Below are 24,908 nucleotides of genomic sequence, written 5' to 3' on the forward strand. Positions count from 1 at the left end.
AAAAAAAACAGAAACAATGCAACTATTCTCAGCGGCTCTTCCCGCATAATTTCTTTCTCACGCACACGCGCGCGCACTCACGCAAGCACACACGCACGCACCCACGCCTCTCCTGCCCCGCCCACTCTCCCCACAAAGACTTACAGATGCATTCAGGTAACACGAACAATAGGAATTTACAGAACATGACAATATCACACATTTACAACAGCAGAGTTACTACACTAATTTATTCTAGTTGTTTTTTTGTGATTGTTGTTTTTGTTTGTTCAAAAAAAGTTTGAGCATATTACTCCTGTATTGGCCAACTTGCACTGGCTCCCAGTCCACTTAAGATGTGACTTTAAGGTTCTCTTTTTAACATATAAATGTTTGCATGGACTTGCACCCTCTTATCTCTCCGATTTGATTTCCCCCTATGTTCCTGCACGGAGTCTGCGCTCGGAAAATGCCGGTCTACTGGTGACTCCGAGAGCCAAGAAGTCTGCGGGCTCGAGAGCGTTCTCCATCTGGGCCCCGGTGTTATGGAATGCCCTGCCTCCGGAGATAAGATCTGCAACCTCAATGGAAGTTTTTAAATCGAGGCTTAAGACACACTTCTGTTCCAAAGCTTATGATTGATGCCCATCTCATATTCTGTATTGTCCTGTCTTTTTCCGACCGCCTGCCTGATGGTGATACCAAGGAAAAGGACCATTTGAGATGAGTCAGCGGATTTTGTAAAGACTAAAAATGCCTCAAACAATTTAAAGTGATCCTGAAGCACCAATTTAAAGGCAGTGCCAGTGTGTGTTATTTAGCGCATCCTAATCGGAAAAAGAAAAAAAAATATGAAAAAAAACATATTTAGGGCAAACTATAGGCAGCACAGCGGCTGGGTGGTTAGTGCACAGTGCCACGATGCAAAGGTCCAGGATTCAATTCCAGCTACTGTGGCCACCATGTGCGGAGTTTGCATGTTCTCCCCAAGCCTGCATGGGCTTTCTACCACACTCCAAAAACATGCATGTCTGGCTTATTGGCAAGTCTAAATTGTCCCTAGGTGTGAATGAACAAGTGAGTTGTCTGTGTGCACTGCGACTGGCTGACAACCAGTTCAGGCATGTCCCCTGCCCACTGCCCAAATATAGCTGGGATGGGCTCTGGCACCCCGGCGACCCTACTGAGTATAAGCGGTGCAGATATTTGGAAGGATATTTAAACTATCGATTAAATTTGATTTTTTTTTTCATATATATATTCTTAGTTTGAGCGTTAACTAGAGGGAGCTGACATAATTCTTCGCCAATTAATGCAACTGTAACAGAGTTGAAATTTGATTGTTTTGAATGTTTTTTTTAATTCTCACAAAATCTGTGTTTTTGTTGTATTACTGTTAATATTCCGGTACCACATTCAATGTTAAGTCATGGGGGTCTGCGACTGTCTTTTTCGTTTGGCACTTTATGGGCTTCAGCGCTTGCCGTAGCTTCAGCTAATTTGCATCGCGCTGAAGGTAAGATGTGCCCAATATCAGTTGGATAAAAAATGCATATTTTGCTAGATATAGGAGCTGCTTTCACAAATTATTTTTGTATATAAAGATATATAAGTTGTGCTAAATGATGTATATTAATAAAGCACGAAATAAGAAGTAAAGTAATACAGCTTGAAACGATGTTTTGATGCAAACACGCCACGAGGTGGGGCCTGATGAGTGATGTCCCGTTTTTGTATTTTTAATGTTTTAGATTATTTGCAGTCTTGAACAGATGCCCTGACTTTTGTATTGTTTTGTTTACTGAATGCAGGTACGTGTGAAAGTTATGTTCATGGTTATTATTAAAGTTTCACTATTAATGTCCTCGCATGTTGTCTGCTTGCCGTAGCTTCAGCTAATTTGCATGGCGCTGAAGATGATTGCAGTCGTGAACAGATGCCCCTGATTTTTGTATTGTTTTGTTTACTGAATGCAGGCAATAAACCCAGTGACTGTGAAACCTTGTGTCGCGCATGATTGAGGGTCGTTACATTAGCAAATATTAGCGCTGCTGTATGTATATTTTTGATCCAACATATGTGATCACTTTTTCTGTAAACCTATGATAAACCAAACCTCATGAATGTTTTTGTGACCAAGAACTGTTCCAATCACTCTATCAGAGAAATCAGAATTGTAGAAATAACTGTAAACTCGAGAGAGCCATGACATTATGTTCTTTTGACCACAACTGTATAAACACATTTCTTGATTGTAATTTTTCAATCGAAACACCAGGCAGCCATTGCTGTTGAATGAACAAGAACCTACTGTGTGTTTTCTTGAGGGAGCATCAGGACCTTTGTGGCACTGGTGCTAGGTTACAGGTCCCTCTTCCACCTTTTCTCCCTGCAGGATTATTTTACCTGAGGATATCGAAGCACATCTGCAATTATTTGTATTCATAATTTTCAAATGTTTGGACGTGAACTTTAACGTAAAAAAAATATCAAAGAGCAAAACAATGCAGGACAACAAATAAACTCATTGGATTTTAGGTGATTAGAATATTGGTAGAATCAAAAGGCTTGAGATGAACTTATAGTTATTTAATGGCAGAATATTCTGGACACCAGTTTTTTTTTCTAGACTTTTTTTAAATGTGTCACTGAATGAGTAGTTATGATTGCATGATTTTTCAAGCATCGTTAGTTATATTATGTAATCATCACATCCTTGTTTTGTTAATCACATTGTTCTTTTCCCCCTCGGATGGGTCTGGCCTTGATGCGGCGAGGGGGCTTGCGTGTTCCAGTGACCTTGGAGAGCGATACCGTCGGGAGCTTGCTCCTGGTAGGGTCACCCGTGGCGGGCCGGTCTCCGGGGTAGGTTCCAGACAAACAAAGACCCCAGCGTGTCGGTACGCTGTGAGGTGGCAGCCCCACCAACCGACTATCCTGCGAAGGGCTAACAACTCACCCAGGAGAAACCCCCTTTGTTATGAAACTGACCAGAGAAAGAAACCGGACTGACCAACACGGTAACGGACCCCAGCCTGCCCCCGACCAACGAGTACGGATCGACCTCTGTCATAAGACCCGTGTCGCCACCTGGAATGTCCAGACACTCCTTCGCCCCGGAGCTGCCACCCTGCTGTCCCGAGAGCTCTGTCGCTATAACATCACCCTGGCAGGGCTCTGTGAAGTACGATGGCAAGGCAATGGTGAAACAACAGCTGGCAACCATTGCTACATCTGGAGTGGCCCAGAGAGTCGGACCGGCCTTTACGGTGTGGCTCTTGCCATTCCAAAAGCCCTCCGGAGGTCCCTCATCAGCTGGACACCCATAAGCGACAGACTCTGCTCGCTTCCTCCACCATCACGGCAAGATGACAGTGATCATCAGTTCATTTAGTCATAATAAATGCACCTTATGCTTATCCATAGATTTGAACGAAGTATTTAATTTTTGTTGTATTCACTTGATGTTTCAATGTATCCATTCATTCAGTGGTTATACTTTGTATCTCAGTGGTGTTCTGATTGTTCTAGTTTGTCTGCTCGATTTTATCATATCAACTGCAAACCCCAGTACACTCCAGTTTCAACAAAAGTCTGTTTGTACAACAGACCTTGTCATAATTGCCCTGTGGCAGCTTGATTGGCACCAACAGTCCGGACAAGCTGATTGGTGGCCACACCCTTCTTAAGCCCCCGACTTCAGTTCAAACTTGGTCAGATCGTTGCGAGCTGTTGTGTTTCACTCAGTGGGCATTCCCGTCCGACTTTTTCCCTGTTAAAACCTGTTTCCTGCCTGATTCCCGTTTTTCGACCCGTTTCCGAACCTGACTACGCCTGTTTTGCCTGCCTATGACCACTATTACGAACTCGACATCGCCTCTGATCTCCAGCCCTGGTCAAACGACGTGCCATTCCCGCCTGCCTGCTTCCGACACGGAAGTGTCACCCCCTGCTTTGCTCGATCCCGCTTTCCGCCAGTCTTCAGATCAAGCAATCAAGCAAGCCTTACTCTCACTCTCTTTCAATAAAATCTGAGAAACGCATGCAATTGAGTCCAGTGTCCGTTCTGGTCTGTGACAGACCTTTGTTGGGCCCGGCCCTAAGATCTTCCCTCTAGTTGTTGGACTTACTGAGATGAGGTGATCATCATTATGAAAATACGGCTCAATTATACACTTCTTTTTTATAGTACAGTGTTCAGTTTCCAAGATAATCATGTGATGAAGATGGCTTCCAGTGTCTCTGAGGTTCAATTATGCTGCCACAGGCATGAATCCATCCAACCGTCATTAATTTTCTTGTTGTATGGCCCCATCTACACACACATGCACACAAAATCAGTATTGGCATGACCAAACATGCCCATACATTAAAAAAAAGGAAAACTATAGATGCTTTTTTTGCTTGAACGCACACATTCATGCTTATTCTCCTGTGGGCCAACCAGGGCACAAGTAAACTGGAAGAGAATCACAGGACACAAAAGAATATGATCAGTCCTTTTTCGAGGAAGCGAAAATTAACGTTCATCAGTTGTTTTCAGTTGCTACGGAAACTGTCTGATGCTCCGGTGACATGTGGCTCAGGTGTCTGTCCTAATAGATACCCAACTGCTTTTGTCCCCTCCTTCTGTTGCAGAGTTCTGGTGATTGGTCATGCACGGGGGCGGCAATGGCTCAGGAGGTAGAGCGCTCGTCTTGGGATCAAGAGATCGCAGTTCGAATCCCGGCTCCTCCGTGTTACATGTCGAAGTGTCCTTGGGTAAGACACTAAACCCCTAATGCCTCCAATATGCAGGTTAGCGCCTTACATGGCTGCATGGCTGCTATTGGGAAATGTGAAGCAGATTGTAAAGCGCTTTGGGAAGTCTTGACTTGAAAAGCGCTATATAAATGCAGATCATTTCATTTTATTTCATAAAAAAAAAGAAAAAAGTAACAGCTAGGAAAAAATAAACGCAATGAGATTCTTTTTGAAGGAATTAAAAAAAAAATGAAAAAAACAGCAGTCAAATCATTTCCAATTATGCCAAGTCAATCTTGTTGCCAACATTGTACTTCCACTAAAAATGTGATTAAATACAGTTGAGTATCGTGCAACCGACTCAATAAGCCCCCAAAAATGTTAATTTATGCGACAAAAGATACCAGGAAAAAAAAGAAATTGAAATCTTGTGAAAGAATTGTAAAAACAAATGACGTTTGTAGGCAATCGTACATGAGTCAATTCATTCAAAAGAGAAAAAAAAAATTGCATTGCAGGAAACTCAGCAAAATCAAACGTGATGTCAAGTTTTGGACATGTTTGCTAATGATTTAGTTGCCACACTTGGGATTGCCGTTGCTCACTGTTGTTTCGAGCGTTGCTCACCGACTTTGTGTGAACGCTCAGACCCGTAAGGAAAATCAGAGGGAACATTGGTCACAGCTGTTTGGCTATTATACCCTGCCATTGTCTGAAGACCAGCCCTTTGTTTGTCAATACGTGGCCTTCATTCTGACTGTAATTAAATTTGCTTATAGGGACAATATGCCAACCTAATAAGTACAAGATGTCCAATTTTTTTAGAAACTGCTGTAATTGTTGATTGGAAAAAGTGCTCCAGTAATCCGCCTGCAGCTGCCCTGGGACGGCGGAAAATTTGATTATCCAGCGTTGTCGTGTGTTGCGGCGCAGGTGAGCTCGGATGATCAGGTCGACCGCCCGCCATGAAGTGCAGATCACAATTCAGATTAGGGAAAGCTTAATCGCCTTCTCCGTGACAAAGCTAATTAAAAGAGCCGCTCTTCTTTTTTTAGCTTTTTTTTTTTCAATTTCGACTTCTGTCACTCTTTAGTCTATTCAGTCCTGGACGCATCATTTTTGCTGGGGACGCATAGTCTCAAATCAACGTGCGTCCCTGGGACGCAACGTTTTTGACACCAAATTGTCATTATTACCCGATTACTTTTTTTTTTTTTAACAAAGATTTACCGCACTCCAAACTTTTCGTCAGGCAGATCCGCCTTTGTTGTTTTGGTCTCGCGCCGATCTCGGCCAACGAGATCTCGTTGCTTCGAGATGACGTCATTGTTTTGGTTGTTGTCGAGTGAAAGAGAATTATGCCTCAGAAAAAACAGTTGGTATTAAATGCAAATCAACCAGAACTTGGTCATTTCTTCAGTGACGGTAGTAAGTCGAAACATAACACAGAAAGTGGTAACACCGGTAATAATTCCGGCACGAAAAAACGGCGGAGAAATTCTTCAGAAGACCACGAAGGCAAGGAAAACACGTGTTTTGAAGCGAACGATTCGACGAAAGAAAATAAACAAAAGAATACTAGCAAGAAAAGGACTTTTCTGCCCAAATGGACAAAATTATATTCCTGGTGACACTTTGAGGAGGATGATAATGGATTGGACTTTGAGAAGGCATTACAACTAGGGCGGGACAGCAAACCACGAAGAATATATGAACTGAAAAATTTGAAGTGATAACTGCTTTGTATAACCAATTAATTGTAATGATTAAAACTGCAAGAATATATAAATATTTCAGCAATATTATTTTGTATAGTGTACAATATTGTGAACTAAAAAATTTAAAGTGATAACTGCTTTGTATTACCAATTAACTGTGATGATTAAAACTGAATAAAAATATAGATTAATATAATTATTTCAGCAATATTATTTTGTATCATGTACAATAAACGGCTGCTAATCTGACTTTTTGCACTACTGGCAGTTTTTTATAGCTTGCCACTCATTGCACATTGCTCTCTGCACTATGGTAATTACAGCGTTATTGTTACAGTGTTAATGTTACTGTGTACCTGACTTGTTAACCTGACTGCCCATTTTGCACATCTGGTTAGCTACTCTTCTTGCACTATTGGCACTATGGTAAAATACTATACGTAGCCAATTACAATACAACTTTATTTATATCTGTACATTCAAGGAAACTGTGGGGGTCAGATGCATCGACATTTCGTTCTGTATACACGTGTACTAGAATGACAATAAAGTAGATCTGAATCTGAATCTGAATCTGAATATTGTTGTGAACTGAAAAATCTGGAAGTGATAACTGCTTTGTATTACCAATTAAGTGTGATGATTAAAACTGAATGAATATGAAGATTTATATGATATATTTGTCGCTGATTTACAATTTCAACCTCGATAACACTAAATTTTGGGGAGCCATAGATCTCTGTTGGGACCCATAGATTTTTCAGCATGCGAGTTTCTTTTTTTCTCAGCTTTTCACTACTTTTTCATTTTTGTATTTTTTTTTGTTCTATTCCCCCTTCCTATGAGTCATTTTGTGCACAAATTTACATAATATTTGGTCATATAGGGATGAAAGAAGCAAAAACAACCCGAAGAGCCGTTTAGGACTTGAAAGAGCCGGTTCCTTTTAGTGAGCCGAGCCGAAGAAGCCGGTTCTCAAAAAACTCTACTGACTTTACTCAACTTCGTTACTTCAACCTGGATAAGACTAAATTTTGGGGAGCCATAGATCTCTGTTGGGACCCATAGATTTTTGAGCATGCGAGTCCCCGGGACCCATCACTTTCCACAGCTCAAATGAACACGGTTTCTCCTTGAATAATTCTGTTTTTAAATGTAATCAAGGAAACTAACTAAGAAGCTAATTCAAGACAACCTTGGAACTTAGAAGATAAATCGTGCTAACTTTGAAGATAATGTCAGAGGTAAGGGGCTGACGGAATTTAAATTTAGCATTACCTTACTTTGGAAGCAAGGATAAAAATCTAAAAACATTAAAGCTATTATTGCAAGATAAGATTAGCATTAAATTGTGAAGTTACCTTAGAAGGATAAGATGTAAGATAATATTGGAAACTTAGGCGATAATTTATGCCAATTTATGTTTGAGGTAAAGTATTAAACACAAGCTAAAATTAGAAAGATAAAACATTAGAAGTTAAGATGATAATTGAAAAAAAAAACATTTAAGATAGCCTTCGGAGCAGTACCTTGGTAAATTAACTTTAGGAGACGATTTTGGAGTTAATGTTGAAAGTTAATTCATGCTCAAGCTTTAGCCCAAGATACCGGACAGGACGGGACAGACGGGGTCGATACCGGATACAACAGCAAGAGACCGGACAGGACGGGACGGACGGGATCGATGCCGGATACTGAACACACGAGCAGGATACCGGACAGAGGAAATCAATACTGGATACACGAGCAAGATACCAGACAGGACGGGACAGACGGGATCGATAACAGATACCGGATACACGAGCAGATACCAGACAGGACAGGACAGATGGGATCGATACCTGATACAGGTTGCACGAGCAAGATACCGGACAGGACAGGACAGACGGGATCGATACCGGATAATGGATACAACAGCAAGAGACCGGACAGGACAGACGGGATTGATGCCGGATACTGAACACACGAGCAGGATACCGGACAGACGGAATCAATACCGGATACACCAGCAAGATTCCAGACAGGACGGGACAGACAGGATCGATACCAGATACAGGATACACGAGCGGATACCAGACAGGACGGGACAGATGGGATCGATACCTGATACAGGTTGCACGAGCAAGATACCGGACAGGACGGGACAGACGGGATCGAAGAAAAATGGTGCGGTTAGGTCACTTTAAATCTCTGTAGTTTCATTCTTTTGCTTTGTAGCGTTATTTTGGTTGAAATACACAATACAGCAACATCTAATGGCCCAATATTACACAGTGTCCCTTTAATGTAAACAAAAAAGTCAGCAACTGTACACCGAGAATTTTTATCAGTTTGGTTTTTATTCATTTTGGACATTCAGCAACATTATTTGGAAATAGTAGTGAGAATGATTACACACAAAAACGCAAAATGAACAAAAAATGCTCTTGATTGCATTCAGGCGTCAATTGATTGCTCGAAAGTCATAGTAAAGGTGTTTTCTATATTTAAAACACAGTAATAATTTATATGAATAAATACACAGACATACAAATAAACAGGGTTGGGTAGGGATACTTTAACTGGATTACTTTCAATGACTTTTGGATGACTCCAATACCAAATATGCTGATAAAAGACAAAAGAAACTAAATATGAATCAAATGACTCCATTTTGTGCAGGCTTGGGGAGTATTGGAACAAATGGAACGGCAAAAATGATGTTGGCAAGCTGTTTGGATTTATTAGAGATCAAAGCCAGGTGAGAAAGCTCACCACGTGTTGTGAGTCATCATTTTATTCCTATTTAGTTTCTTTTGTTTTTTATGAGCATATTTGGTATTGGAGTCATCCAAAAGTCATTGAAAGTAATCCAGTTAAAGTAACCCTACCCAACCCTGCAAATAAATACATGAAGTCAAAGCTTCATAATAAATAAGAGAACATTAAGGCAATTTTACAGCAGTTCCAGTACGAAGGCAACATTGGTAATGCTAGTTCGTTTACGGTATTTTGCCACTATCCGATCTACAGATTCAAGTCTATTAAAGCTAAATACACGTCACTATGCTAACAGGTGAGTCAATGATGCTAATGGCAGGTAAACAATTCAACGCTTATTATAAAGGAGATCTACTTTGGTCCGTTTTTAACATGAACCCACATGCTAATAGGCTAACATATGATGCTAATGGCAGGTAAGCACATTGAATTTACTCTGTACATTTTTAGCGTTTGACGTAGTTCTATTTGCTAATAGGCTAACGAATGATGCTAATGGCAGGTAAGCAAACACATTGCTTCAGTGTTCCCTCTAAGCTGCGCACGTGCGCAATTGCGCACTGCTCGCACATTCTCAGCGTACAAGAAAATCGAGCCAGCGCACAAAAATCAGGGCTCGAAATTACTACTTAAGAAGCGACTTAAGTACAGAGTTACAGTGCATGAAGGTCAAAATACACGGGTTCCCCTGATGTTGTGTCCTAAATGCGGTATTTTGAAGTCGAGTCGAAGTAGAACGAAGTTGAGTGAAGTTAGTAAAGTTTGTCGGGAACCGGCTTCTTCGGCTCGGCTCACTTAAAGGAACCGGCTCTTTCGGGTCCTAAACGGCTCTTCAGGTTGTTTTTGCTTCTTTCATCCTTGTATGACCAAATATTATGTAAAATTATGCACAAAATGACTTAAAGGAAGGGGGGGAAACAGAACCAAAAAGAAAAAAATAACAAAATGAAAAAGTTGTGAAAAGCTCAGGAAAAAAGAAACAAAAGGAAGAGAAAAAAAAGAAGGAAAAATTTAGAAAAAAGCCAGAAAAAAAGAAAAGAAAGAAATGTGGGAAAAAAGTAAATAGAGAACAAAAAGAAAAAGGTAACAGCTAGGAAAAAATAAACACAATGAGATTTTTTTTAAAGGAATTTAAAAAAAAGTAGAAAAAAAACCACGGAAAAAAGAAGAAAAAGTTTGTGTTGCATTAAAATAATTACCAATGATATCAAAATCTTGTTGCCAACATTGTACTTCCACGAAAAAATCTGATTAAGTACAGTTCTGTATCTTACAACCGACTCTAAGACTTATAACATTGGTAAAATGGCGGCGCCCTCTGTTGGCTGCGGCTGCAACGGGTCAGGTGTATCGACATTTCGTTCTTACAAAGAATGACAATACAAAGGAAATTATTATTATTATTATTATTATTATTATAAGCCCCCCAAAATGTTAATATTATGTGACAAAATATATCAGGAAATAAAAAGAAATGGATATCTTGTGAAAGAATTGTAAGAACAAACGACGTTTGTAGGCAATAGTACATGAGTCAATTCATTCAAAATAGAAAAATAATTTTGCATTGCCGGAAACTCAGCAAAATGTAACTTGATGTCAAGTTTTGGACATGTTTGATAGTGAATTATCTTGCCACACTTGGGATTATGGTTGCTCACTGTTGTTTCAAGCGCTGCTCACCAATTTTCTGTGAACGCTTAGGCCCGTAAGGAAAATTAGAGGGAACATTGCATTGCTTCCTTTATTGCTTCTTTATATGCATCCCTCTTTAACTGTAACTGTCCTCTGTAGACCTGTGGTTAGGTCAATTTGGACAAAGAGTTGTCACAACGTTTAGACAATTGGTATACAAACTATGGCATAGGGGCAATTTTTAGCCTGCTGACCAGGTTTTTAGAGACACACAGGGTTTTGCATACTGGAGAGCATTGTTAATAAGAACCTGTACTAAATTTGATAGAAAATGACTTGGGTTTCTGTATAGAGACGCAATAAAAAAACAACACGTATTTCATGCCTGTTAACATATATTTTCCCCGTAATTTTTTATCACTTCAAATTGACAATTTAGCAGACAACGTCATTGTAGATTACTGTTATGGTATACTAGCAAATGTTATCCACGATCATGCATTTTTTTCCCCCCGCATGTTGTTTCCATAAATTCTTTGTTTTTATTCTACATACTCTGCATTGCTGTGAGTAAATAGGCGCCGTGTTGTGTCTGTAAGGTTTATTATCGCTTAATGAAGGGAATTGTAAGGGAAGTAACAAAAGGCAGTCTGTAGAGGTAGGAGATTGAATAACGGGTATCAAAAACAGTTTAAAATGCAAGGGTGGATAAATACAAAGTCTTACTATTCATAAAGGACTGCTGCGTTGTGTTTGTTACAGGTTTATTATCAATTAATAAGGGGAATTGGCTGAGGTTGACTGGCAGGGTTGGGTAGGGTTACTTTAACTAGATTACTTTCAAATACTTTTACCAAATACCAAATATGCTAATAAAAGACAAAAAAAACTACATATGAATAAAATGATGACTCACAACACGTGGTAAGCTTTCTCTCCTGGCTTTGATCTCTGGCAAAACGAACATCAAATGCGACAGAAACAAAATGGAAATCAATCCAAACAGCTCGCCAACATCGTTTTTGCCGTTCCATGTATTCCGTTACTCCCAAAGCCTGCACAAAATTGAGTCATTTGATTCATATTTAGTTTCTTTTGTCTTTTATTAGCATATTTGGTATCGGAGTCATCGAAAAGTAATTGAAAGTAATCAAGTTAAAGTAACCCTACCCAACCCTGTTGACTGGTATGAGATTTTGATGCATTTGGTGAACTACAATAAAAAATGAAATAAAATGAAAGTGGCATCTGTATCCTCAACATTTAGACACATGGATTTGTGCCTGCAGTAACGCGGATCTCAGAAACACGAAGCAGACGAATCGGCCATGCGTCTGCTGTGCCGGGACGGTAGATTTAGCAGTATGACTTTCCCGTCCTCGACCGGGTGGCAGCGTAGGACGGCGGTGCAACGTTTGCACCGGAAGGCGCTTGACAGACCGAAGTCGGGTACACGTGCCTGGGCGCCAGAAAGCGGCTCGCCGCACGTCGAGCACAATCGCGTCCTGGCGTTTCCGCTCAGGTCGACAGGGACTTGAAGTTGTTTTTGTAGACAGGCATGTTGCTTGCTTTCAGGTGGCTCTTCTTCTTCAGAACCAGACTCCGACCGGCCGAGACCGGGCGTCACCTCCTCCTGACGGCCTTTCTGTTCAGTTTTGGGCTTGTGCCAGCGGCGGTGCGATGCCAGGTTGGCGGGGCAGCTGAAGACCTTGTCGCACTCAGGGCAGCGATACTCCACCCGGACAATTCTGGAGCAACGGTGTTGAGCCAGCCCCAAGGGGTCAGGGTAGGCTTCCCCACAGAGCTGACATATGAACTCACCGCAGCGGTGTTTGGCGTCACCGCAGTTGTAAGACCGGCGCTCTTCTACCGGAATTGCCCGGATTTTCAGACCTAAAACGGGCGAGGTGGTGACGTCGTCCTCAAAGTGCAGCCTTCGGATGCTTTTGGCTCTCTTGGTGGCCAGTTTGCGTTTGAACTCTGGTTCTCTCTTGGCGGCGGTGCTGGAGCCCATGTTGAAGAGGTGACCCAAGGCGGTGAGCGCGGCAGCGGCTGCAGGGAAGGCCTCGGCCGTCACTGGCGAGGCCAATCCCAAACTTGAGTGTCCCTCAGATATTTGCTCTCCGCTCCCCGGCCGGGTCGGACTATAAAGGACTTTGTAGGCCCCCTCTGGGATGCCGAAACGGACTGCTCTGCCTTCCCGTTCTGGAGCCGCCGCCAAGGATAAGGGCGGCGTCAGCCAATGGTTCTGCACCGATGCATGTCCTGGAGGCTTCTGCTCCTCTTCATCCTCACACCGCGAGCGGTACGACACCAGGTTGACCCGCTTGCTCCTCTTAACCAGGAAGCCTCTTGGCATCTTGACGGCTCAAGGCACTTTTTGGAAAAGGGAAGGTGGGACTCAGGGAGGAGGTCCTGTCTCAGTAGGTTCTGCTGCTTCTCAACCACTGCACTTGTTATAAGGCTACATGAATCCCTCCCTCCATCCCTGTTTCTTCTTAAGCAACCAATCAGAGGATGTCACACACCCCAACCGCCCTCTTTCCTTATACTCCCTGTTGGATTTTGAAAAGGAGGTTGTGTGTGTGTGTGTTAGGCGTGAGGGGAGGCAGATTGCAAAGCAGATGTACCTGAGGGCTTTTGTCTGTGTTTGTGTCACACACAGGGCCGACTCCCCCAAGAGAAATCACCCCCTCCTGCTAACAGCCCCAACCCAGGCACACGCCACAGCATCATTTTTACATGCTTGGATGACTTACTGGAGACGCGCGTATGCCTCGGCTTTATCACAATCGCATGTTGATTTAGTCCTTCAAGTTGATTTGAGGAACTATTGACTAGAGTCTTGAAGAACTACTGACTTATATTGGAGAAGATATCCAAATATGAATAAAATCATGACTCACAACACGTGGTAAGCTTTCTCTCCTGGCTTTGATCTCTATAAGGGGAATTAGCATTTTAGCACAATATGCACATCCGGCAAAACTAACATAAAATGCGACAGAAACAAAATGAAAATCAATCCAAACAGCTTGCCGACATCATTTTTGCCGTTCCATGTGTTCCGTTACTCCCAAGCCTGCTGTCACGAGGTGGAAGGGGTGACCGGACCAGAACGGAGGCAGGAAGGGAGAACTCAATTGTGTGACAATCAAAACATTTTATTTACCAAAATAAAAGTTGTCCAAAACTCAAGGACAAGACAGAACAAACAGGCTTTAACAAAAACGTGCAAACACAGGTTTCTTCCAACTCAACTAAACAGGACAAGGCGTGACAGAACAGAAAAGGTATATAATGAGCCAGCACCCGCAAAACCCACAATCAAGCCTTAAATAGCAGACACGCAATTAGTTGAACTGCTTCAGCTGGAGCCCAGGGGGCGGGGCAGACCGGTCACCAAGGCGACCATGACACCTGCACAAAATTGAGTCATTTTATTCATACTTAGTTTCTTTTGTCTTTTATTAGCATATTTGCTATTGGAGTAATCCAAAAGTAATTGAAAGTAATCGAGTTAAAGTAACCCTACCCAACCCTGTTCATGCGCACCTCACATTCTACGCCTACACTATCTCCAGGGCGCTAAGAACTTTGAAATTTTTGTTGTTTAATATCTCGTGCATCCATTCAATATGGTTGCTGTAAAGTATAAGGAACAGGTGAGCTGTTTCTTTTGAAATGAAAAAGGAATAAGAAAGCTTAATGCGGTTGGGAAAATGGTCGGGACGCTTATTTTTGGCCACTTTTTACCACGGAGGAGGACCTCTTGAAGTGCATCTCCCAAAAGTAAGTTAAACCTATTTTTATTTATCTTTATAGAGCCTATTATTTTATGAAATGTTTATTTTTTTAGTACAAAACAATACAGGCTACTTATAAAAGCATTAAACAGCCTTCTATAAACCCTAAACATACAAAATATAGCACTGAAGCAACTTACGAATAAATTCAACTTACGAAACGAACGTCCAGAACATAACTCGTCCGTAAGTGGGGCAGCGTCTCCCAACCCTGTTCATGAAAGAGCCGTCAAAGGTTTTTGGAGAGTGGAGCAGACGGACAGGAACGTCAACGATCCAACGCTGAGGATCTGTCCATGCTGTCTTTAAAGGGATTATATGCAAACTTAAGACGGGCCTTGACATGTGCTGGTCCAAGCAGGGAAACCTTTCGTGCCATACATGATTTCAAATCATGGCGTTTTAGTGTATTACCTACAGTTACCTTGGAAACGGTGGTCCCAGCTTTTTTCAGGTCATTGACCAACTTCTGTCGTGTAGTTCCAGGCTGATTCCTTACCTTTCTTGGAATAATTGAGTCCCCACGAGGTGATATCTTGCATGGGGCTCCATTCGGATTGAGATTGACCGTCATGTTTAGCTTCTTCCATTTTCCAATGATTGCTCCAACAGTGGACCTTTTTTCACCAAGCTGCTTGGAAATTGCTCCGTAGCCCTTTCCAGCTTTATGGAGGTGAACAATTTTGTCTCTGGTGTTTTTGGACAGCTCTTTGGTCTTCGCCATGTTACAAGTTTGATTGTATGGGGTGGACAGCTGTCTTTATGCAGCTAGCCACCTCAAACAGGTGCATCTGATTCAAGATGATGCATGGAGTGCAGGTGGACTTTTAATGGGCAGACTATCAGGTCTGTCAGGGTCAGAGTTCTACATGATACACAGGTGTTCAAATACCCTGTACCACACAAATAAAATGTTAAAAAATTCATGCATTGGCATTTCTGGATTTTTCTTTTTAGTTTATCTCTCTCACAGTGGACATGCACCTACAATGAAAATTTCAGACTCCTCCATGATTTCTAAGGTGGGAGAAATAGCAAAATAGCAGGGTGTTCAAATACTTATTTTCTTCACTGTAAATAGATATAATGCAAAAACATGTACTATTTTCTTACATTTTGCATGTTTTAGAATTGGGGTATCCCTTTAAATGCTGAAATTTTAATGAGCCCCTGGTGTTCCTGATCAGGGAATCAGTCCCCCTGGCGCCCTCTGGCTATTGTTGGCACGCTGGGAGCTTACATACTCCAGCAGTATTACTAAGAGACAATAAGAAGCTTTCACAAAGTGAGACTTCAATCTAAAATTGGCACGCGCGCCCTACGACCCCCCACCCTTAGCCACGTGACCCCTGACCCTTAACGTAGTTTCCTTTTCACACGAGTGAAGTTTTTGTCATGCAAAACAGCCGTCGTATTCATAATGGATGTGTGTGAGCAGTGTTCCCTCTAAGCTGCGCGCACATTCTCAGCGCACAAGAAAATCTAGCCAGCTCACAAAAATCAGGGCTCAAAATTACTAATTAAGAAGCGAATTAAGTCAAAGTTACAGTGCATGAAGGTAAAAATTCACGGGTTACCATGACGCTGTGTCCTAAATGCGGTATTTTGAAGTCGAAGTAGAACGAAGTTGAGTAAAGTTAGTAGAGTTCGTCGAGAACGGGCTTCTTTGGCTCGGCTCACTCAAAGGAACCGGCTCTTTCGGGTCCTAAACGGCTCTTCGGGTTGTTTTTGCTTCTTTCATCCCAACATGACCAAATATGATGTAAAATGATGCACAAAATGACTTAAAGGAAGGGTGGAATAGAACAAAAAAGAAAACAAAATCCAAAATGAAAAAGGAGTGAAAAGCTGAGAAAAAAAGAAACAAAAGGAAGAGAAAAAAAGGAAAAATTTAGAAAAAAAGCCAGAAAAAAAGTAAAAAAAAGAAACGTAGGAAAAAAGTAAATAGAGAACAAAAAGAAAAAAGTAACAATAAACATAATGAGATTTTTTTAAAGGAATTTTAAAAAAGTAGAAAAAAAACACGGAAAAAAGAAAAGTTTGTGTTGCATTCAAATAATTTCCAATGATATCAAGTGAATCTTGTTGCCAACATTGTACTTCCACTAAAAATGTGATTAAATACAGTTGTGTATTTCACAACCAACTAAAAAATGTTAATATTATGCGACAAAAGATATCAGGAAATAAAAAGAAATGGATACCTTGTGAAAGAATTGTAAGAACAAACGACGTTTGTAGGCAATCGCACATGAGTCAATTCATTCAAAAGTGAAAAATAATTTTGCATTGCCGGAAACTCAGCAAAATGTAACTTGATGTCAAGTTTTGGACATGTTTGCTAATGATTTAGTTGCCACACTTGGGATTACTGTTGCTCACTGTTGTTTCAAGCGTTGCTCACCGACTTTGTGTGAACGCTCAGACCCGTAAGGAAAATCACAGGGAACATTGTGTGTGTGTGTTTCTGACACACTTACATACTCTTTCTTTCAATTCATATCACTTTATTGTAAGATCTTGATTTGAAAATGGTAAAAATGACAATGGCGCTAAAGCTATTTGCAGGATTCAAGACTTTAGGCTAGGTATTTTGACATGGCACCAGCTGTTTGTTTTGGATTAAAAAGAGAATGAGAGCCTATTTAGCATACAGCTGAAATGTAACCCAATAATAAATTTGTGGAACTTAAAATTGATATATCATTTTCCCAAATATAATTTAGGTACGCCAAAGCCGGTTCTCGACGAACTCTACTAACTTTACTCAACTTCGTTCTCCTTCGACTCGACTTCAAAATACCGCATTTAGGACACAGCGTCAGGGTAAGTTGTTTTTTGTAATTACGTGCCACATTGTCTTTGTAAGGTTTATTGTCGCTTAATAAGGAGAATTGCAATCATAAGGGGAGAAATTGGCTGTGGTCAATGTTCCCTCTAAGCTCCGTGTGTGCGTAATTGCGCACTACCCAGAGCTTTTCCGCACACAAGAAAATCTAGCCGGCTCACAAAAATCAGGGCTCGAATTTGCTAATTAAGAAGCCAATTAAGTCAAAGTTACGGTGTATGAAGGTAAAAATACACGGGTTTCCCTGACGCTGTGTTCTAATGCGGTATGTCAAAGTAGAACGAAGTTGAGTAAAGTCAGAAGAGTTTTTCGAGAACCGGCTTCCTTGGCTCGGCTCACTAAGAGGAACCGGCTCTTTTGGGTCCCAACCGGCTCTTCAGGTTGTTTTTGCTTCTTTAATCCCTACTCGACCGAATATTATGTAAAATTGTGCACAAAATGACTTAAAGGAAGTGGGGGAAATTGAACAAAAAAGAAAAAATAACAAAATGAAAAAGTGGTGAAAAGCTGAGAAAAAAAGAAACAAAAAGAACATAAAAAAGAAGGAAAAATTCAGAAAAAAAAAACAGAAAAAAAGAAAAGAAACAAACAAAGGAAAAAAAGTAAATAGAGAACAAAAATAAAAAAAGTAACAGCAAAGAAAAAATAAACACAATGAGATTTTTTTTTAAAGGAATTAAAAAAAAAGTAGAAAAAAAACACGGAAAAAAGAAGAAAAAGTTTGTGTTGCATTCAAATCATTTCCAATGATACCAAGTCAATCTTGTTGCCAACATTGTACTTCCACTAAAAAATGTGATTAAATACAGTTGTGTATCGTACAACCGAATCAATAAGCCCCCAAAAATGTTAGTATAATGCGACAAAAGATACTTGGAAAAAAAAGAAATGGAAATCTTGTGAAAGAATTGTTGTAAAAACAAATGACGTTTGTAGTCAATTCCTTCAAAAGTGAAAATTAATTTTGCATTACCGGAAACTCAGCAAAATGTAACTTGATGTCAAGTTTTGGACATGTTTGCTAATGACTTAGTTGCCACACGTGGGATTGCTGTTGCCCACTGTTGTTTCAAGCGTTGCTCACTGACTTTGTGTGAACGCTCAGACCCGTAAGGAAAATGACAGGGAACATTGTCAAGTATGTTGCTTTGAATGTGGCAGAAATGAGTTTGACACTCCCTATTAAAATTCTCAAATACTTCACGCAGTTTGATGATTTCACAATCCACCAGGGCAGTGGAACATGGGCAGCAGGTTGCGGTTAAAAGACAAATATTTGGCGGCGTGGATCCTCAACGCCGCGTTGCCGGAAGGGTTTTTCATCAGGTCCCGAGGAGGCGCGTCCAAAGACTCCTCGCTGTCGACCTGCGGACCATCGCAATGGTCGATATGAGCCGAAAATTCGAAGGTCAGGCTCGACAAACCTTGACGTCTCCCTGGCGAAGCTCCTCCTCAAAGTCGGCGAAACGGTCGTGAAAGATGGCCAAACACCAACTCTGCCTGAAGAAGCTGAAACAACAATTTGTTATCTCATCTCATCAGCTGCACCGCTTATCCACAGTAGGGTCGCGGGGGTGCTGGAGCCCATCCCAGCTATCTTCGGGCAGTGGGCAGGGGACACCCTGAACTGGTTGCCAGCCAATCGCAGGGCACACAGGGACAGACAACTCGCTCGCTCATTTAAACCTAGGGACAATTTGGACTGGCCAATTAACCTGACATACATGTTTTGGGAGTGAGAACATACAAACTCCGCACAGGAAGTCCGGTAGCTGGATTTGAACCCACACAGGAGGTTCCCAAGACCTTAGAACTGTGCCACACACGCGCTAACCACTTCTCCGCCGTGCTGCCTAATTTGTTCCACTTTCACTGGTTTATATCAAGCTGAAATCAAAATCAAATATGCTTTTAAAGGGACAGCGTGTATAATTCGACCATCAAATGTCCATGTGTTGTGAAGTGCACATGTGTCAAACTAATGGCCTACGGGCAAATTGTGGTCCACCATGTCATTTTATATGGCCTGCAAGACAATACATATGTAGGTATATGTATATATATATATATATATATATATATATATACACAGTGTTCTGGTTTGCCCGCGTCCCTGCGTCCTAGACACATGATTTTTGCTGGGGACACTTTGTCTCAAATCAACTTGCGTCCCTGGGACGCAACGTTTTTGACACAAAATTGTCATTATGACCCGATTACGTTGTTTTTTTTCATAACAAAGATTTACCGCACTCCAAACTTTTCGTCAGGCAGATCCGCCATTGTTGTTTTGGTCTCGCGCCGATCTCGTTGCTTCGAGATGACGTCATTGTTGTGGTGCTTGTCGTCGATTTTAGGTGAAGGCTAAGTATGCCTCCGAAAAAACAGTTAGGTGAAAATCAACACAAAATCAGTAATTTCTTCAGTGTCAATAATAAGTCGAAACATAATACAGAAAGTGATAACAACGGCAATCATTCCGGCACGAAAAAACGGCGGAGAAATTCTTCGGAAGATCGCGTAGGCAAGGAAAACACGCGTGTTGAAGCCAACGATTCGATGAAAGAAACGTCTTCGTATGGAAACCTCGCGTGTCCACGATAGCCCGGACGTGTCATTGTCCTCTTGTTTTGAACTCTAATTTTGTGTGTGTCAGCAGTAGGTGACCTGTTTCTGTTTCTGTTTCAATACAAATACACCCCTCCCTTCTATCCAGACATGCTCGCCTATTGTCCCCTGCCTCCTAATCTGTTTATGCATCCCCCACTTGGTCTTTGTGGATGGAGCAGGACAGACGAGACAAAAGCGTCCCCCACGCAGACTATACCCGATTGCAACTAGTGCCCCCCCCTTAAAAGCTGTCTTATAGTGAAGAACTCGTAAAGTCATTGTGGGGCTGACGGGTCATCGGCAGCAGTTAAAAAACATTGATTGACCGCTGAGGCGAGGGCGGGGGGACCCAGGGGCATTTGGGAGTGTGCTGGTGCAGTGTTTCTCAACTGGTGGGTCAGGACCCAAAAGTTGGTCGCATTTTGGATCAATTCAGTGTTCATTTGAGCTGTGAAAAGTGATGGTTCCCGGGACTCACATGCTCAAAAATCCAAGGGGTCCAACACAGATCTATGGCCCCCCAAAATTGAGTCTTATCCAGGTTGAAGTAACAAAGTTGAGTAAAGTCAGTAGAGTTTTTTGAGAACCGGCTTCTTCGGCTCGGCTCACTAAAAGGAACCGGCTCTTTCAAGTCCTAAACGGCTCTTCGGGTTGTTTTTGCTTCTTTCATCCCTATATGACCAAATATTATGTAAAATTGTGCACAAAACGACTCAAAGGAAGGGGGGAATAGAACAAAAAAGAAAAAAATACCAAAATGAAAAAATAGTGAAAAGCTGAGAAAAAAAGAAACTCGCATGCTCAAAAATCTATGGGTCCCAACACAGATCTATGGCCCCCCAAAATTTAGTCTTATCCAGGTTGAAGTAACGAAGTTGAGTAAAGTCAGTAGAGTTTTTTGAGAACCGGCTTCTTCGGCTCGGCTCACTAAAATGAACCGGCTCTTTCAAGTCCTAAACGGCTCTTCGGGTTGTTTTTGCTTCTTTCATCCCTATATGACCAAATATTATGTAAAATTGTGCACAAAACGACTCAAAGGAAGGGGGGAATAGAACAAAAAAGAAAAAAATACCAAAATGAAAAAATAGTGAAAAGCTGAGAAAAAAAGAAACTCGCATGCTCAAAAATCTATGGGTCCCAACACAGATCTATGGCCCCCCAAAATTTAGTCTTATCCAGGTTGAAAATTTAAATTGGCGACAAATATATAATATATATCTATATTTTCATTCAGTTTTAATCATCATACTTAATTGATAATACAAAGCAGTTATCACTTCAGATTTTTCAGTTCACAACAATATTGTACATGATACAAAATAATATTGCTGAAATAATTATATTAATCTATACAGTGGAACCTCGGTTCTTGACCATAATCCGTTCTAGAACCCTGTTTGAACACCGATTTGTTCAATCACCGAAATCAGTTTTCCCATTAAAAATAATGTAAATCGTTTTAATCCGTTCCAACACCCTGAATGTTTACCATGAACGTAAACATGAAGCTAACCCAGGCTAATCGTACGTTCGCGTTATCGTAATCTTCCGTACTAAAGATTACGATAACATGAACGTGTAAAAATAAAAAAATCATGTCGTTTACAAGTCATTTAGCACCACAAGTGGCTAGCGCTTCATTGGAAAGGGGGCTCCATTCCAACACCCTGAATGTTTACCTCGAATCATAAAGCTAACCCAGGCTAATCGTACGTTCGTGTTATCGTAATCTTCCATTCAAAGATTACGCTAACACGAACGTGTAAAAAAAAAAAAAAGATAAAGAAAAGAATTATGAGTAGGATTTCTTACCTTTGTGGTGGTCAGCAGAAGGCGCATGCTGTATTCCCTAGCAAGATCGGAAACTCGCACACCTCTTTCATATTTAGCTATTATGTCTTTCTTAAAGGCAATAGTTGTACGAACAACTTTTCCTTTTTCACCTGTCCTGCTTGCACCGACCTTCTTCGGAAGCATAGTTAGGGGCTAAAACACTCCGTTCACCGATATTAAAAGCGAAAGCAAAAAGAAGCAAGTGCGCACGTGATAACAGTTGGTCGCGAGGGGTGGGGGCGATCTACACCCGTACGCCGCTCAGCATCGCACCCTAAAGCGTACGCACTCACGCATTACCGGCGTTCGAACTCCGAACAGCGAAGCAACAATTTCTCAAAATTTTTGGTCGAACTCCGATTTGTTCAAACTGAGAGGCGTTCGAAAACCGAGGTTCCACTGTATTTTCATTCAGTTTTAATCATCACAGTTAATTGGTAATACAAAGCAGTTATCACTTCAGATTTTTCTGTTCATATATTCTTCGTGGTTTGCTGTCATGTCACAGTTGTAATGCCTTCTCAAGGTCCAATCCATTATCATCCTCCTCATAGCGTCACCAGGAATAGAATTGAGTCCATTTAGGCAGAAAAGTCCTTTTCTTGGTAGGAGTATTTTTTGTTTGTTTTCTTTCGTCAAATGGTTGGCTTCAACACACGTGTTTTCCTTGCCTCCGCGATCTTCTGAAGAATTTCTCCGCCGTTTTTTCGTGCCGGAATTAACGCAGTTGTTATCATTCTCTGCATTATGTTTCGACTTATTACTGAGACTGAAGAAATTACCAATTTTGTGTTGATTTTCACCTAATACTAACTGTTTTTTCGGAGGCATACCTAGCCTTCACCTTAAATCGACGACAAGCACCACAACAATGACGCCATCTCGAAGCAACGAGATCTCGTTGGACGAGATCAGCGTGCGGACGAAAACTCGAACCGCGAGACCCAAACAACAATGGCGGATCTGCCTGACGAAAAGTTTGGGGTGCGGTAAATCTTTGTTAAAAATAAAGTAATCGGGTAATAATGACAATTTGGTGTCAAAAAAGTTGTTTTGACCCAATGCGTCCCCAGAAAAAATGATGCGTCTAGGATGCGGGCAAACTAGAACACTGATCAATTACACCTTTTAGTTGTAGATGATAACGCCCAGGTCAATCTCTTCTACCTGTTGAATCAATGGGTTTGAGAGGGACAACATTTCATTTTATTGTGATTTTGTTGGTGTCTTTCCTTTCTCTGCCCATAATAACCGGTCCCAAAAAGGTTAAGGAAAAGAAGAAGGAAACAATTGCGAAATACGTAAATGGTGTATGAGTGTCTTCCATTGAAGCGCCATTGAAGGTACAGTAAATGGTTTTAAAATGTTATATTTTAAACATTTCATTAGTATATTAATCTTTAGTAATTACATATTTTAGGGCGTCACTTAAATGTGATGTAAGCTTATCTATCTATCTATCTATCTACCCTGGTCATATCCCTCGAGAGGGGTGACCGACAGCAAGACAAACACATACAGAAACAAAGAAAATAAAAACATTAAAAAAATTACAATAATTGAATAATAAATAAATAAATAAATGAATAAATGAATAAATGAATAAATGAATAAATGAATAAATGAATAAATAATAAAAATTAAATTGAAAAATGAAGAAAGAAAAAAAAGAAAAAAGAAAAAGAAATAGAATAAAAAAATAAAATACATAAAAAGCTTAAATTCAAGTATATATACAGTACTTGCAGTCGTTTTGGTTTCGTTGGTTATTTTGTTTTTTGAAAAAAAGTTGAATATATTTTACTATGGGGCAGCACGGCAGCACAGTTCTAAGGTCTCATGTCCTGCACGGTCGTCATGGCACCCAGCTGGTCCCGCCCCTTGACACCGGCTTAGACAGATTGACTTGATTGCGTGTGGGATACTTAAGCGCTCCTTTTGGGACTGCCCGTTGCCAGACCATTGCTTAACTTGAGAAAAAAAACGTTCATGCCTGTTTACTCTGAGTAAATGCCTAGTTTGTGATTTTGATTGCCTTTAAGCCTGTTTTGTTTTGTCTTTGGTCCCTGCGTGTTGGACAACTTTTTTTTTCTAAATGAAAGTAACAGATCGTACACGCAAATGAGTTCACAGTTCCTGCCTCCTGGTCCGTTCCCTGACAACCAGACAGTTTGCATGTTCTCCCCGTGCTTGCGTGGGTTTCCTCCGGGCACTCCCGTTTCCTCCCACATTCCAAAAACATGAATTCAGGTGGATTGGTCCAAATTGTCCCTGGTGTGAATGAGCGAGCGAGTTGTCTGTCCCTGTGTGCCCTGCGATTGGCTGGCAACCAGTTCAGGGTGTCCCCTGCCCACCGCTTGCTTGGATGGGCTCCAGCGCCCTCGCGACCCTACTGAGGATAAGCGGCGCAGCTAATGAGATGCTTTAAATTGCACAAACCTTTCATTGGATACATTGGAAAAGTGGATTTGGGTCACAGCTTTTCATAAAGGTCTAATAGTGGGTCCTGAATTTAGACATGTTCATGCATCCCCCACAAAGACAAAGTGGGGGATGCATAAACAAAAAAGCAAAAAAGGTCTTACCTGTAGAGGTCATTGATCTGGTGGAGGTGCACCCTGACCAGCAGCTGACTGAGGAGTTGTTGGTGTTTGCCGTAAAGACATATCAGATTGGTGACGGGTAGCGGCTGCATGGACAAACAGGTGAGAGTCTTCACCACCTGGTTCCGGTCCAGAGTTAAGCAGAAGTAGTCGCCGCTTTCCGGCTGACCCGTCATGATGCGGCATCCCTGCGATAGAAACGGAATCTTCGCATCTGAGATTGAGAAGGTAATGTTTGTGCGGGGACGGGGGAGTACTTGTCCAATGGGAGGTCCTCGTGGGTTGCTAGCGACCGGTCTGGTGACGTGAAGGTAATTCAATCGTCCTGATAACTTTCCGCCTGTGCACATGGAAACATACACATACAGTGTTC

General features: G+C 41.4%; 2 protein-coding genes across 4 annotated transcripts in view; both read right to left on the reverse strand.

Moving 5' to 3' along the window:
* Positions 1-11,421: 11,421 nt before the first annotated feature.
* Positions 11,422-13,555, reverse strand: insm1a (insulinoma-associated 1a). The gene has a single exon (XM_088324926.1). It carries the CDS (start codon positions 13,192-13,194, stop codon positions 12,136-12,138), a length of 1,059 nt encoding a protein of 352 aa, XP_088181052.1. The 5' UTR covers positions 13,195-13,555; the 3' UTR covers positions 11,422-12,135.
* A 436-nt stretch (positions 13,556-13,991) lies between these two features.
* The window catches only part of cfap61 (cilia and flagella associated protein 61), a 58,535-nt gene continuing 47,618 nt past the window's right edge, over positions 13,992-24,908 (reverse strand). For 2 of the 3 annotated variants that reach the window (XM_088324680.1, XM_088324681.1), the window contains 4 exons: positions 24,793-24,875; positions 24,518-24,723; positions 18,914-18,998; positions 13,992-18,854 (listed from right to left, as the gene is read on the reverse strand). In XM_088324680.1, coding sequence (XP_088180806.1) covers positions 18,708-18,854; positions 18,914-18,998; positions 24,518-24,723; positions 24,793-24,875 — 521 coding nt within the window. In that variant the 3' untranslated portion in view covers positions 13,992-18,707. The remainder of the gene's footprint in view (positions 18,855-18,913; positions 18,999-24,517; positions 24,724-24,792; positions 24,876-24,908) is intronic. The other variant, XR_015848238.1, reaches the window with a different exon arrangement.

The sequence above is a fragment of the Urocampus carinirostris genome, chromosome 20 (genome assembly GCF_059441175.1).
Source record: "Urocampus carinirostris isolate Australia breed hairy pipefish chromosome 20, RoL_Ucar_1.0, whole genome shotgun sequence".
Lineage (NCBI taxonomy): Eukaryota > Metazoa > Chordata > Actinopteri > Syngnathiformes > Syngnathidae > Urocampus > Urocampus carinirostris.